This window comes from Platalea leucorodia (genome assembly GCF_965183815.1).
Source record: "Platalea leucorodia genome assembly, chromosome: 1".
Taxonomy (NCBI): Eukaryota; Metazoa; Chordata; class Aves; order Pelecaniformes; family Threskiornithidae; genus Platalea; species Platalea leucorodia.
The window spans coordinates 37767409-37782993 of record NC_138823.1 but is presented as its reverse complement, the minus strand read 5'-3'; the positions used below and the strand labels follow the sequence as shown (position 1 = coordinate 37782993).

Below are 15585 nucleotides of genomic sequence, written 5' to 3'. Positions count from 1 at the left end.
CTGTCTAATGAGTGTTGAGTAAAGTGAGGATAAGCACTTGTTTCAGTCTACTGGCCATGCTTGTGTTAATACAGTTTAGGATACTCTTGGCCTTCTTGGTTGCCAGAGAGCACTGCAGGCTTATGTTCAGCTTGCGGTCTAACATGACCCTGAGGTCCTTCTCAGCAGAGCTGCTCTTTAGGCTCTACCTTCCCAGGTGCAGGACTTGACATTTGTCCTTGTTCGGTTTCACAAGGTTCCTGCTGGCCCATTCCTCCAGCCTGTCTAGGTCCCTCTCTAGGTGGCCCTGCACTTGAGTATAGCCACTGCTTCTCCCAATTTGGTATTAGCTGCAAACTTGACTTGCCTCCTCCAGGTCAGTGATAAAGATGTTGAACAATATAGATCCCTGTGGTATTCTGCTTGTAACGGGCCCCTAGGCAGACCATGTCCCATTAGCTACTACCCTTTGAGCCTACCCATCCTTCCAGGTTTTTTTCCCATTCAGTTGTCTGTGCATTCAGACCATAATATCCTAACTCGGATTCAAGAATACCATAGAAGACATGTTTGTAGGGAAAGCTTCCTTACAAAAGAGCTTTCTAATATATTAGGTAGAAAAACGTTAAACCCTTCAAAAAGGGGAGAGCCAAAGCACATGCTGTGGGGTTCCCTGCCAGCACCCGTGAGCATGGCCCCTGCAGTGCCTGTAGAGGCAGAACTGTGTGCTCCAGCCAGTCCCGACAGATGACTGAGTTTCCCGGTTGGGTAATCTAATTGGATAAAACCAACTTTATGCCAGTAAAATAAGCAGTACGGATTAACAACTCTGTTTGCACTAACATGCTATTATAAATGGAGTTCAGTGGATATTTTTGTGGGGGCTTTCTGGTGTGACTTAGCACCAAGGAAGTCAAGAAGCAAGTCTGAATGTTGAAATTTAATATTTTTCACACAAAAGTAGAATTACAAACTCTGAAAGCACAGAAGGGGAGTGCAATTTGCATGTTCTTTCACAATGAATGAATTATTTATTAACTGGTCATATTAAGCAGTACAAGCAGAATTAATATTCTGTGTGCAGCTGAAGCTGTAAGACGGCAGCATGTTTCCATCAGAGCTCTGCTTATTGCTTGCATTTTCTAATAGCGTGATGAATTCTTAAAATGTGTGTGGATTATTAAAGTGGCAATATTCCTAATTGTAAAGACTTTAATGCTTCTCCCCAAAAACCTATTTCACCAAGAGCCTGTGTTTTCTGTTATAATAAGGTTGACTCTTAATGTGAAGATCTTGATTTTTCCAGTCTGAATTTTCTTGAGAACCTTTCAAACACTTGATTTGACTTGGCTAAAGACAAGGTTAAACTTCCCTGAGTATCTAGATTAAAGGGGCTGGGCGAATGTTTTGTTGTTTTTTTTTTTTGGTTTTTTTTTTTTTTTTCCTTCCTTTCTTTTTTTGAAAACTATTGCTAGGAAGAGCATCCCAAAATGGAATGGTAGTTTGTTCATTTTTGCTGCCTTTTAATTTCTGTGCAATGATTGTATGAGAAGGACATATGATCCTTCCTTTAATGGAAGTCTTTCTTTAATTCCTGAGTTCTTGTAGCAATGTTCATTCTTGCTTTGGTGAAGTGAATACAACAAAGGTGGACATAGTCAAGACTTTAGAAACTTACCTGATCCCTGAAAAGGAACTTATATGGCATTTTCAGAGATCCAGAGAAATTTGCTTTACTTGATCCAGAAGCAGGCATTCACATTATCAGTGGGAATAACTAGAGGTTCAGGTGCTCCACATCTCCCAAAATCAGGCTTTGTGAGTTGTTAGGCATCCCTCCGTGAAAGTAGCTGCTACATTAATCCTTTCTTTCCTCTACCCCAGCTCATTCTACTGTTTTCTTCCAGGATAGATCAGAACTAAAAAACACATTTACATTCACAGGGCAGGAGTAGTTTAATTAGAGCAACGGAACTCAAACTAGCGCTCTCCTTTATATTTTCCACAGGGCAAGAAATATAATTTTTCTTGTAAATGAAATCTTGAACAGAGATCTGTATGAATTTGATGACATACAGAAACAGCTCAGGAATCCATAGTGGGGTCACAGTCTCAAGGTTAAAAAGCAATTCACTAGTGTGTGAACAAAGCTACAAAGAAGGTGAATACTAAATATTTAATACTGATTTTTCTCTTCTCCGTTCTCCTTTCTCTTTTCACAGCATTGGAGAGCATGGAAGGATATTATTACAGAGACAGTGTCTCAGTAGAAGAATTTCAAGCTCAGATTAATGCAGCCTCACTAGAAAAAGTCAAGCAGTATAACCAGAAACTACGGTGGGTAATAAACCAACATTCCTGAGATTAGTTTACCAAGTTCTGCTTTTCAACTCAGCTTCTATGACACATCTTTAAACTGAAGCGCGTTGCATGGTGTTTGTTTTTTGGTGCATGATTGAATAAGATCCAAGATTCATGGTTCTGACTTTTTTGATTTCTGCACTGTTAAGTTACTTTAAAAAAAAATGTTTTCCCATGAAAGCTATAGCTGTAATTGCCTCCAGGTTGTTGTACCAATGCATATAGAAAAGGAAATGGTTACTTAATCACAAATGGAGTATCAGAATTGCTAAACATTATGATCTGATTTTGCAGACTGTATTTACCTAATTTCTATAGAACAGGACTTAAAAAATAGTGTTTTTTTCCTCAAAGCTGAGCGTCTTCCTCCCCACCCCCCACCATACTAATGGGAATATAAACATATTTGGATACTTGTATCAGGTTCGGGTATGGGTTACAGAGTGCATACTTGCCAGTATATGTAAAGATTGTGCAGCTGTGTCTTTCAGTAAATATTTCATTAAGAAGTTGCACATAAAGACAGAATTTCTGATACACAAAATAATCTATTAGTTATGAAGTAAAATAATGAAGATGTCTACATAGACCACTCTTGCATCTCACTGTATCTGTGAAAAAAAAACCTGTTTGAGTACACTTATTTGCACGAGTTGAAGAAAAAGGGTGCAAAGGACTGCAGTAAAATCACATCTATTCACTTTTAAAATTCTTGAATCAGATGGAAACATTATCATTTCACTATAACTGTTAGGCAGCTTCTAAAAGCAGCAGAGAACAGGAGTTAAAAAAAGAGGTTAAGGACAGTGAAGAAGGAGAAAGAGGATAAATGAGGGTCTCTTTTTCTAATTCCTTCACCTGTTGGTCCACTCCTGTCTTTGGAAGGTTTTCTTCGTGGATCTTGCAAAAGTATTTCTCTAATGTGTTATCAAAGCAGCGGACTTCCTAGATTCTGTTTTAAACTAAGCAGTACTGTAGCAAAAGTGATTTTAAAGCCAGTTGTATTCAGTGAGTCCTGTGTATCTAATTTTTTTGACATCTGTGTCAGTGCACTTGTATATTAATGACAAATGTAGTATTTATTTAATATGTTTTCCACCTTCTTGTATTAGTACTTCCTATTTGGAAAGAAAAGTTCCTCCTGAGTATTTATTTGACAAGGCTTATGCTATAAATCAGTTTTACAGAAAGCTTTGGTCATGCCAGTATTTGGCCTAGATGAAGTCAGCTAGTGTTGGAAAGAGATTTCTATCAGTTGGACAAGGCAGGACTTTTTGTGCTGTTTTTTTTTTTTTTTATTTTATTTTTATTATGAATAGGCCCAATTTGGCCCCCACAAAAATCCTTAAAAGAAATTCTTCCTGACTTTATGCTCTAGCATTCCCTGACCTTGCTTATCTCGTGTGTTAGGACCTCCCATTCATGCTGTGGCTCTAATGAGGTACATTCCTCTTACAGTGTTGTGACTCACAGCTCTGATCAGTTGCTAACCTCCAAGACCTAGTTTTGCAAGAAGTTACTATGCAAAAGTTAGCATTCAACAAAAATTACCATGGGTAGCTCGTTCCAGCAACAAGAATAGGAGAATTTTGGATTTTTTTTTTTTTTTTCCAGCCATCTAATGTCTGGTGAGAACATTCAGTAATTGATTTTTTTGTTTGCTTTCTGGTGAACTCTACCCATTTCTTAAATGAGGCATAAACAGCTTCAGGAATTCACTGACATAATGTGAAGAGGAAAAACAGAAAAGCAGCTGCTTCATTCTTGTTCTGCCATTTGCTAGCCTGTGTAGGTGTTTGGCCAGGAGAATCTAATAAAGTAACTACAGCAGTAAAAGATATTAACATTTGAATAATTGCCCTAAAGAAGAACAAAAAAGTGAAATTGAATATTCCCTGGAAACATACTCATTTGCAATAATACTATCTTAAACTCTTCACACGGAAGAAATCCTCTGTGCAGAACCACCTAATCAGTAATAAAATAAGTCATTCAAGACACAATCCATAAACCATTCTTTTTTCATAGAAAAGAAATGCATTGCTTGCTTCTGAAATGACCATCTGATGACCATGCTATAATCTCTCCATTGCTACAGCAGCAGAAAGCAAATGGGAGCAACAGCAAAGGAAAAAGTAGTGAGAGAAGAGGATGGCGACTAGTGGGAATGAAACCACTGGTTGCCAGTGACACTGCAGCCAAGGCATCCGTTGATGAGAACTCTTGATACAAGTTCAGCTTCTCTTATTCCTGATGCGTTTAGATGATAATGCTCTAATAATGTGGAACAGATGAGACCACTTTGTTGTGTATGGTCCCACTTACAAACAGAGATGTTGTTCTGACTTGGGATGTACCCAAGCAAGACAGTAAAATTAAAAATGAGTAGTACCTTTGCTCAGCTATCTCTTAATTTCTTGTGGTAAAGTATTGAAAGCTTGAGTACATAGAACATTTTTGAGGAATGTGGTGTCTTTTGGGTGACAAATCTGATACTGATGTTTGCCTTAAAATAATTAATTTACAAATTATTTATTTGAATGAATCAAAAGATATATTAGTAAATTTTTAGTTGATTTCAGGAAGGATAACCTTTATCCATCATATAAAGTCAAGAAGCTGAATCCTTGCTTTTATTGCAAAATTCATTCATAACTACGGAACTGTGACCAGCTTTTCCACAGTATCAGAAGTGATACAATAAATCCAGGCGCAAAATTGTCCTCCTTGACACTGATTTGAGCATCATAAGAGCTTCTCTCTTTCATGGTTCTTGCTTTGGGGCTTTTGCAAATATTACCTCAACTATGAAATAGTAATGATAAGATTATCATTTTTATGAGAATGCATGAAAGACAGGTGAAAATCGGTTATAGAATTTCATGCTTACGTGGAATGGAGAGAATGTCCCTCCATCTTCTGTAATAGACTTAACCCTAGCTATTTGAATCTAATTAATAATATAAGGGAACTTTTATTCTAAGGCCAGCTAAAGTTAAGTTTTTCTGCAATTCCTGAGGCAACATCCTGTACCCCAGCAATATGTAGTAAGTCCTTTATGGGAATAAAGATGATATTTAAAAAAAAAACAACGAATACCTAGTTTATGAAATTTCTGAAACTGCTGGGAAATCTTTAGCATCTGGCCCACAGTTATTCTTAATCGTGCTGGATTTCTTTTTCACAGTCAGACAGATTGCAGTGATTTTTATACTTCACCAATTCTGATTCTCTGACACCGGTAAGGAGAAGAAAGTTATGCTCAGATTCTGTTTGCACATTGAGCTGGTGCTAGTAGCTGCCAGCAAGGTAAACTTAACCTCATCAAATTGTTTACTAATGACAAACATGCAGTACAACCAAGTGAAAGTAATTAGGTCAGCAAAGATTTTAAAGACCTTTATTACTATGTGTTTGATAGCTCAGCAGTTGTCTTCGAATTTAGAAGAGGACCAGAAAGAACATGTGTATCTGACCTGTACAGAGGCTGATGTTAAGTGAGCCCATTCTGTATTCTCCTGCCTCCTCCCACTTTTCCCCATCTTCTTCCTTTGGCACTCCTTGCCATTCGAATAGGCTTTTTCCATCCTGAATCACTCCTTTTGCTTTTACAGATACTAGAGACTGTTTTGCTTCAACAGTGCAGGGCATAATGGTGTTTGAATCCATAACTACTACAAATGCTTATAGGAATAACAAAAACTCACAAATGCGCTATATTTACTTGGATTGCTTGGCTGTTTGAAGTATTCTCTTGTAAATCTTGAGTCATGTAATTGTAAAAGCATGAGGGTAAACTTTAATTGTAATTTTTGAAGCATTACTGCTTTAAGAATTATTTAGTTAAAATACATTCTGTCCTTTGAATATGATTTTTATATTTGGCAAAGGTCTCTTTCCTGCAGAGTGAGATTCAGTATGGTAGTTGTTATTACGTTGCACAGAAATAAATCTTTTGGTCATTACTGGAACCAAAAGATTGGTTGCAATGCAGGCCAGTTGGAAGCTGGGACAGACCCTGACAGACAGGTTAGCTGAATGGCCATAACTCAGCCAATCTTTGGACTGAATAGTGACTTTAAAATAAAACATTTAGTTGGATATGAGAACGGTTTTTATCCTCAGAGAAATCAGGTTTTGGATTAGCTTCCTACAAAAAGTAAGCAATTTTTTTTTTAAGTGGACCTTGGTAAGTATAGGAATGACAACTTCTGTAATGTTTGTCCAAGTTATCAGAGGTTTGGACTTGATGGCCCAGGATGGGACTTTCAGTCTACAGCAGTAAGGAAGCTTGCTTTTCCAGCCTTCCTTTCTCTGTGAGTATTTGACATTTTATCAGATTAGTCTTTTTATTTCTATTCTTTTTGTCTGTGAATACTCTTTCTGTGAAAAAAATTGGGTCCCTCCTATGACATTCTATTAAAATGCAATTTTCTACAGGTGCTTCTGGTTAGCTTCTTAATCAGAAAAGTCTAGGCACATCTGCTCTGTAAGAGTTTTTTCCTTGACATGTCTGTGCACGCGGAGGATGTATCTCAAAGGCAGAGAGGATGTTCAGGGCACAGGTCGTTCAGTGCGGTGCAGGGCTGTGGCTGTACCAAGGATGTGTCCAGCTTCTGGGTCTCTGCAGTATGCTTCGCTGCACGTTGTTGACTGCAAGAGCAAACTGTGGTGGAATATAGGTACCTAAAACTGCACATCAATATACCTGTTTGGATTCCAAAACTGTCTGTGCAGGTAATTTTTAGCTGATGAGAAATTAGTGAAATCACTGGCTTTTAGATTCATAAGCATTCTTAATGCCTCTTCAGCACCTATGCTTGCATTTAGACGTCTAAGCACCTTTAAAATTTGGTCCTTGATGTTATGGTGGCTTGGACTGGGACTATTCAGAGGAAAATAAGCAAAATAATAGATAAAGGTGAGGTTAGGAGAGTTCTACTTTCCTGTAACTTTTCTTTTATCCCCAGCATGGCAATTTCTTCTGACACCCCTGACTATATGATGACCCAGTTCTTCACTCCAAAGATAGGATCATGCTGTGGGAAAGACAGCTGAGGGTTGCTGTCCATCCTCACCACTGGTGTGGGTGCTAATTACCACTGTGTAGTAATTAACTTGCCTGTGCATCAATAGACAAAGAAGGCCTGGAAAAAATGTTCCTTCCTTCCTGCCTACCATTCTGTCTGATTTGGAACTATTCTTTGAAGTCAGCTGTGTCCAGGGTTATTGGCAGCTACTTTTGTAGCCTGTTGTACAGCTGTAATAGAAGAAAAATTGAAGCAAGCAGTAAAGGGAAAAGGCCATTTTTTGTGGGCTTTTTCCCTATGTTGCTGCTTTCTTGGGTATCGTTTTAGGAGGTAAATGCAAGTCTGTTATGCTAAGGAAGCAATTATAATCAGTGAATCTAATGACAAATGATTTAGCTAACTACCCTCATTACATTGAACATCTGATTACGCTGAATGTAATATTTGTCATTTTAAAGTGTTTCATTTACAATGTAACTTCAAACACTTTCTCTGTCTGAATCCTCCTGTATTTATTTTATGCCATAAGTAGCCCTCCACAGAATGATGGCAAATTTAATTTAATTCTTTATTCAGGGATGTTATAATCCATGAGGTTTTCATGTTGTTGGGTTTTCTTGTTTCTTTTTATTTTTAAAAAGACAAGAAAACTATTTCTGCCCCTAGAATTTCTGCAAGCATGGAAAAAAAATCTGAGGAATATAACATCTTTTTTATTTATACACGCGCGTATACACGCACAGCAGCCTCTCAAGCTGCAGGCTTCTTGGCAGGCTGATGTTTTCTGTACCCTGTATAATTCAGTCAAGGCAGAAAATAGATGTGATGGCACTCATGGCTTCAGGCTGAACTAAAATTCTCTAATAGTTGCTTGGTATAAATGAGATACAATGACATAAAGGACGTATCCACTTAGAGACAGTTAATTACTATGAAAAAAAGAGCTTGTCTGTCTCTGGAACAAACTGATGGGTCCTCAAGACAATACCTGCGTTATCAAAAAGACCAGATCATATATCAATTCCTGTAATAAATGTGTTAAAATCCACCTTAAAACTGGCAGATTCCTTCCCCCACTGTTTCCAGTGGAAAGCTTTTCCAAACCAAATTGCTCATGTGGATAAGAAGCTTATGCTGTTTGTCCTTGTGCCACTGTTGTCCTGTGATTTTAGTCTTACTGTCCTTTCCCTCATGTCAGTCCACTTCAGTGAGTGACATTTTAATGAGCAACATTAACAGTTTTTGTCATTGCCATCAAATTCAGAAAAGAGTAACCTGAGGAGAGTTACAGGTTTCAGAGAGTGATTCTGTGAAAATATTTTCTTTTCGGTGCAGTGGGATGGCTATAAAGCAGGTGAAAAACTGTTTTCCTATTTTCAATACTAAGTATTTGATACATTGCTTTGTGTTTAAAAAAGCAGGAGTAAAACTGGACTGCAGTGCTCCATACACAAATTTATCACGTAGTATATCTGACTGTAAAAATGGGAAATCTAATGTCTTTTAGATTTTTAAGATGTGGTTCCAAATGAACTAGATATTTGTGGCTGAACTCTCTCTAAATGCAAAATCTTTATGAAGGAGAGATTGAAAATTAAGCACTCACTCTGAAGGACATAACAAGGAAATAATAGCTAAATTTGTCTCCTGATGAACTTAATGAGAATCATTTTAGGTAGAACAGAAATTAAGATTCATTGCATCTAAGTGAAGCAAGACGAGAGAGGGAATAGAGAGATCCTGGACAAAGTAAATTAAATTTGTCTAGCTGGTCGAAAAGATATTGCCAGCTGGCTTGAATTTAGCTTTGTTTTTTTTTCTCTTCAAGTGCTGTGCTCTTTCTGTGACTGTAAATTCATTGTTTCTTTAGACTTTTGACAAAGTATGATCAGTATTTATTATAGGTAGTGTTCTGAAATTGAAAATTATGTGTCTTGATAGATTATATATACTGAGTCTTTGCTCACTGAAGTGGACATCTGGTTCATTCTGCTTTCTTTATCCTCTGCAAACGCAGAGAACATGTATCTGCCGTGATCAGAGGTGGAGCCTTTTCTTTTACTCCTGGTCACTGATAGGAATCCAGCCCAAGACTGCAGCTTGTACAGCTTGTAGCTGTAGTAGAAACCCTGACCACCCAATGACTATTTGGCATGTTGTCTTTTTTAACAATGTCTGGAATATCAGGAGCCAAAAAGGAGACATTTACTGTCTGAAAGGCAAATGTGGAAGCAATTAGTTAGTACTAATGGATTTAGCGTGGATTTGACTGTTTGGATAATGATGGGAGAAGCAGGAAGGCAGCTGTAACTGGTCTGTGGCCTAAGAACTTCCCTTTCACATTGCAGATAGGATGGTTTCGAGTGATCTTGGAAGTAGGTAGACATGCTGGAGACTAGATTCCTGGAAAAATAGGGGTTAAAATGTAGCATGTGAAAAGTGGGCAGTGTTATGTAGAGGAAATGGTATTTTTTTTTCCATTTTTTGTCATTCATGACTTTCTGTCTTCACATTTCTACGCTCACATTTCTATGATCGCCTGCTTTTGTGCTTATAAAGGTTTGAGAATACGGCTGTGATGTGCCTGCTGGGATAGTAGGGCTGTTACTTTGCAAGCATCCACTTGTAGGTATTTCTGTGCATAACTAAATCTTCTTTTCTCTGTGTATTTTGCTTGTCTCACCTTACAGTCACATTCTCCTCCCCATAGACTGCATTGGTTCCCACAGTTCTGTTTGCTTACACTTACAGTAGAGACTGACAAAAGCTGGTTTGTCACTTTCTGCACAGAGTAAGCCAGGAATCATAGAATCGTAGAATCGTTTAGGTTGGAAAAGACCCATAAGATCATAGAGTCCAACTGCTAACCTAACACTGCCAAGTCCACCACTAAACCATGTCCCTAAGCGCCACATCTACCCATCTTTTAAATACCTCCAGGGATGGGGACTCAACCACTTCCCTGGGCAGCCTGGTCCAGTGCCTGACCACCCTTTTGGTGAAGAAATTTTTCCTAATACTCAATCTAAACCTGCCTTGGTTCAACTTGACGCCATTTCCTCTCGTCCTGTTGCTTGCTACTTGGGAATAGAGACCAACCCCCACTTCACTACAACCTCCTTTCAGGTAGTTGTAGAGAGCGATAAGGTCTCCCCTCGGCCTCCTTTTCTCCAGACTAAACAACGCCAGCTCCCTCAGCCGCTCCTCAGAAGACTTGTGCTCTAGACCCTTCACCAACTTCGTTGCCCTTCTTTGGACACGCTCCAGCACCTCGGTGTCCTTCTTGTAGTGAGGGGCCCAAAACTGAACACAGTACTCGAGGTGCGGCCTCACCAATGCCGAGTACAAAGGAAGGGCTTACTGGGTTGCTTACACATGAAGTATGAATTACCCATGGTCAGTTCAGAGCCACATGGTGTTAAAATTTTCTGTTCTGCACTTCAGTTTGCACAATAGTTGTGAAAATTCAGAATATTACTATGTATGCTCTTTGAGAATTTAAGATCGTGATACTGTTGTGAAGGTTTTCTCTTGTTATAATTAAACCTTTCTCAAACTACTAATGACACTGTACATAGGATTGTATCACTAACATAGATGTTAGGACACATCATTTAAAATCACTAGGGCTTAGTATGGGCTGAGAGGGTAATTATACTTGGTAATTTATCATTTATTGAGACATTTAGTGGAAAGAATGTGTAAAACACTTAGATTTGTTTGCTGTGACAGTGAATAGTTTTCTGCAACAGATACTTTGTACTACAGAAAGAATTGAATTTATATATATATTATATGTATTAAAAAATGTATTTCCAAATGTGTGTGTATACATATATATAAAATATGCGTGCTATACATATGCTCACGTATATAGTTAACAACCAGATGGCAGAACACAGAATTGTTATTAAAGAAATACAGAAGTATGTGTGCGTATATATGCAAATACACAGAGATATTATTTATCTATGTCATAAATACATGCTTTGTAGTTTGAGCTGAAGAAAAGAATTAGGGACACTAATTCTAACACTTCCTGACTCTGCACCTCTGTACTGATGTATCCTTTGCGATGTTGTTGGCCATGCTTATCTACATGATCTTGAATATCTTGTGACCAAGGGATTGAAAATCAAGTAGAATTAAAAGATGTTTCAATCCTTCTGTTGAAGACAGTATGAATTTATTTATAACGTATGCCACAGTGATGAAAATGTAAAAGACTAAATTCTTCTCTGCTATAACATCAAAGCAAAACCTTTCTAGAGTAGAACGCCCAACTTGCCTTTATTTAATGCCATACCCCAATTACCTGCCCTCCCCCCAACTCCAATCACTTCTTTACTATCCTTGTATTTCGAAGGTGATCAACATCTAGGATAACACTATGGGCTTCCTGGAACAACAAACTGAGAGTAAGACTAGAAACTTGGCATTGCTTGAATTATTTTCTTGTACAAAGATACTCAGGAATGCATATCTCTACAGGTTTGGAGCCTCCTTAGAGTTCAATTTTCAATATTTCAAATTTTCAGGATTTTACGTTTCCGGGTCAGTTTTGGAGGGTACCCTGTAAAGTGCTTCACTAAGAAAACATCAATACTTCTGCATATCCTTCGTAGTCAAGTTCTGGGAAAACATCTTGGGAAAGCATTCATCTTGTGATAGATTTTTCTTTTTGAACCTTAAGATGTTTTTTTACCTCATTCCAGTGTAAGTTTTCATGGAGATACTTGTCCCATTATTTGACATCGTTACATAGGGGGCATCTTACAAAGGTGGAACACAGCAATAATCCCCTGTAGTTTTAATGCCTATTGGATTTTCTGCCTTTTTTTAAAGAAAGGCTTTTCTGCTACAGCTTAGAGAAATTGTAAGGCTTTTAGAAGCAAAACCAGCATCCCATTTGCAGACAAAGAACTATGATTTCATTCTTGTTCATTTCAAATGGATTAGAAAATATTGTCCAAATTGGGCACCATGCCAAGATTGCCATTAACTTTTCCCATAAAATATGATTAAGGACCTTAACAAGCATTTAGTAATTAAGTGAAGTGCTTTGGAAATTTATATGCTGTCCACAGTCTGTCATGTTCTGTAAAATACTGAAGACAGTTTTTATGAAAAGCAATAAAAATAAAGCACTTGAGAAACATCTGGGAGTGTTATCTGATTGGGGGGGAATAGTTTCATTTGTAACAGGATATTTTGATATTTAGAATTAACGTTGTGTATAGTTGATTTTTGTTTGTTCTTTAGGTTAATGAATAATTGACTCAATTAATGGAGTAATTCCTATAATTGTATATCCCATTCTAGTGTCTGTGTTGCTTCATTTTGTACCCTGAGTTGATCATTTTCCGCGTACTCCATTAATGTGTGTACTGTTCTATATTTGGTTTCTGGTTTCATTTAATGCAGCTGAATTTGCTGAAATAACAGTCCAAAGAGAATGGGAGTGCTGAACAGACTCTGAGTGAAGCAGATTTTCCTGTGGCATGGCAGGAAAAAAAGAGTATAGGCTTTCAGTCTGATAATGTTCAGTGGATGGCAAGGTGATGCTTTGGTTTTTAGCCTTGCTAACAAAGAAAAAGGTTGGTCTGTTGCTGCTGAGGTAGCTTTTATGTGCTGTGGCTGCTCAAAGTGATTTATGAGTAATTTTCTCTGCAAACCTCTTTTCCTTTCAATAGTCTCCAGCTTCCTTTGACACAGTACATTCTGGATCGTGCAACAGGCTTAATGGAGTAACAGAACTAGATTAGCTTTGCTGTGCTTTCTGAGGAGATTAATTCAAACCTTAAATTTGGGAGAAGATGCTTTTCAAAACTGCAAAGCTGTGGGAAGCAAAATCTACTAGAATTAAAGGTGGCTGGATTTTTTTATCAGCTCAGTTATTCCAGCTTATTGAAGAATAAAAGGCTATTCAAATCTGCAGTCTGCACCCCTGCCCTGCCAGTATGTAACTGTGTGAATAACTTCACTCATGGATAACACCATAAAAAGCGGGGAGAGGGATTTTTATCCATGTATGTTATTTGAATCAATGTTTTCATGACTGGAGGATCCAGGTGATCCTGTCATTTGAGAGCTGGGATGCAAGGATGTATTCTTTTCAGTGTTTACTTTCATATTTTATTGCAATTGAAATTTGGTTACCACACTCCATAGTTCCAGGCTGAGTCGTGGCTCAGCTGCGACCTTTAGTCAGGTCTTCTCCTTGTGCACAGACATTGGAGCTGGATCGTAGTAATACCTTGAGGTTGCCACTGGAGAATCTAGTTTTGTCCTATATGTTCCATAGTTCAGTGGCGTTTTTCTTATTTTGTTTTATTTTAAACTTGGCCAGAATTGCTCCAGTGGTAGCTGTTGCTTGGTTCTCACTGGATGCTTCATCCAGCCCGGGAAGCCTACTGGTGTTTTTATTTCCAGCTGCCCCAGCAGGTTTTAGGAGCTTTTCAACCAGCAGAATTAGTTTTGTGATCACAGAATCACAGGATGGTTTGGGTTGGAAGGGACCTTTAAAGATCATCTAATCCAACCACCCTGCCATGGGCAGGGACAATGTTTGCTTGGTTTTTTTTCCTTAAGTGATACTGCAGAGGCAGAGAAACTGATCTTATCACAGATATATGCAAGGTATTTCCTCTGCCTATGAGATGTTTAATGATAGCTTATCTGTGGCGAGCAATTAACTTGCTTATAAGGTAGAAAGAAAAAAAAAAATTCCTCTAGGGTTCCTGAGCTGAAGGAGATGGGAGAAGAGCTCTGTGCGGCCCATGTGCTCTTTGCTAGAGCTCTTCCTTTCTGGTGTTGAAGAAGAGTTTTCCTGTTTTAGGAGAGAAGGATAGCATGGAAGTCCTCTGTACGAAATATCAGCCTTCTCTGTGCTGGACAGAAGTTAGCAAACCTTTATCTTTTAAAACAGCACATGTTGCGTTTTTCTGTTTTATATAAACTTTTTATGGTACTATTCATTGATAATGAATAGTGAAAGGTTAGAGAAAGGAACTGGGAGAACGTGGGTTGGTGAGCTTTAGTACACAAGAGAGAACCCTGATACAGTAAGTATGCTTTTTCTATCACATTTGTATTCTGCAGGTAAATGACAGTTGTCTTGGGCTTTTCCTTTCATGCACTAATTCATTTTCAAAGAAGTGGGCAGAAATTGCAAAGAGAGGCAGTTTGGTTTTATTTACCCATGCATGCATGAGCGCACACATTGCAGATGTCATTTTGCTTGTATGATGTATATTTGCCCCTTGCAGGGTTTTGGGGTTTTTGTTTCTGTTTATATTGTGAGCTTGTGTATGTTTTCCTCTGTCAGTACTGTGTATCATATTTGGGATTCTGTTCTGATATTATGGCAGTTATATACAGCTAATACAAAAAAAAGCTTGTAGCGCATGAGGCTCAGGCACTGTATACATGCCAAGTTTCTCAGAGTCACTATTAAAATCTAGACAGTTGCCACAAAGCTTTGGTGAAAATCATTTTCAGATCCAGTTTTTCTACTGACTAGAGATTAAAATTTTGCACTGTATTTTCGTTGGGCAGAGGGACAGTTTGTCTCCAGGACAAGAAAAATGTTCCTTGTTACTTTAAAAGAAATAGTGTTAGTGCCTATTTAGCTATGTATTATTCCTTGATCCTCTCTTATAATGAAATTTAAAAAAAAATTCCAACCTTAGGACGCTGTCTAATAGTCGCCTACATACATTTTGTTCAGGAGTTTAAACAATTAACAGGTTTTGCCTTATTCTGTTTGTTCTCTCAGGGCATTCTACCTGGACAAGTCGAACTTGCCTCCAAATTCAACATCTAAAGCAGCTTATATAGATAAGGTAAATAAAAATGCTAAGTGCCTAATTAAACTTTGCATGTTACACACTGTGTTATTGTAATCCTTTCCTGAGGCTTTCTTAATTCCATCGAAAAATTGAATTATTTAAAGCTGGGGTGTGGGGGGCAGGGAAAGGAGGAGAGCTCTCTTGCAGCATTTTGTCCCACCTGTGGTTTTGGGGTATGTGGTGCCATGTGGTTCTGTATCAAAAGGTGTGGCTGGAGGGCATCAGTGTAACCGAGAAGAAGAACCATGGCTTTCCTTTTTCACTGTGCTTTCAGAGCAGTGCAATTGCTCCAGGAGCATGGGCGGGGAGAGCAGGTGCAGGCAGAAATTCTGTGTTCTGAAAATTGGAAGGGCTATTCCACATTA

The 15585-nt window shown here is 38.2% G+C and overlaps 1 protein-coding gene across 1 annotated transcript in view; it reads left to right on the top strand.

Annotated features, from left to right (window-relative positions):
- Positions 1 to 15585, top strand: part of PREX2 (phosphatidylinositol-3,4,5-trisphosphate dependent Rac exchange factor 2) — a gene marked incomplete at its 5' end in the record, with an annotated part of 182657 nt that overhangs the window by 141758 nt on the left and 25314 nt on the right. Inside the window, 2 exons of the mRNA XM_082310168.1 lie at positions 2202 to 2316; positions 15148 to 15214. Coding sequence (XP_082166294.1) covers positions 2202 to 2316; positions 15148 to 15214 — 182 coding nt within the window. The remainder of the gene's footprint in view (positions 1 to 2201; positions 2317 to 15147; positions 15215 to 15585) is intronic.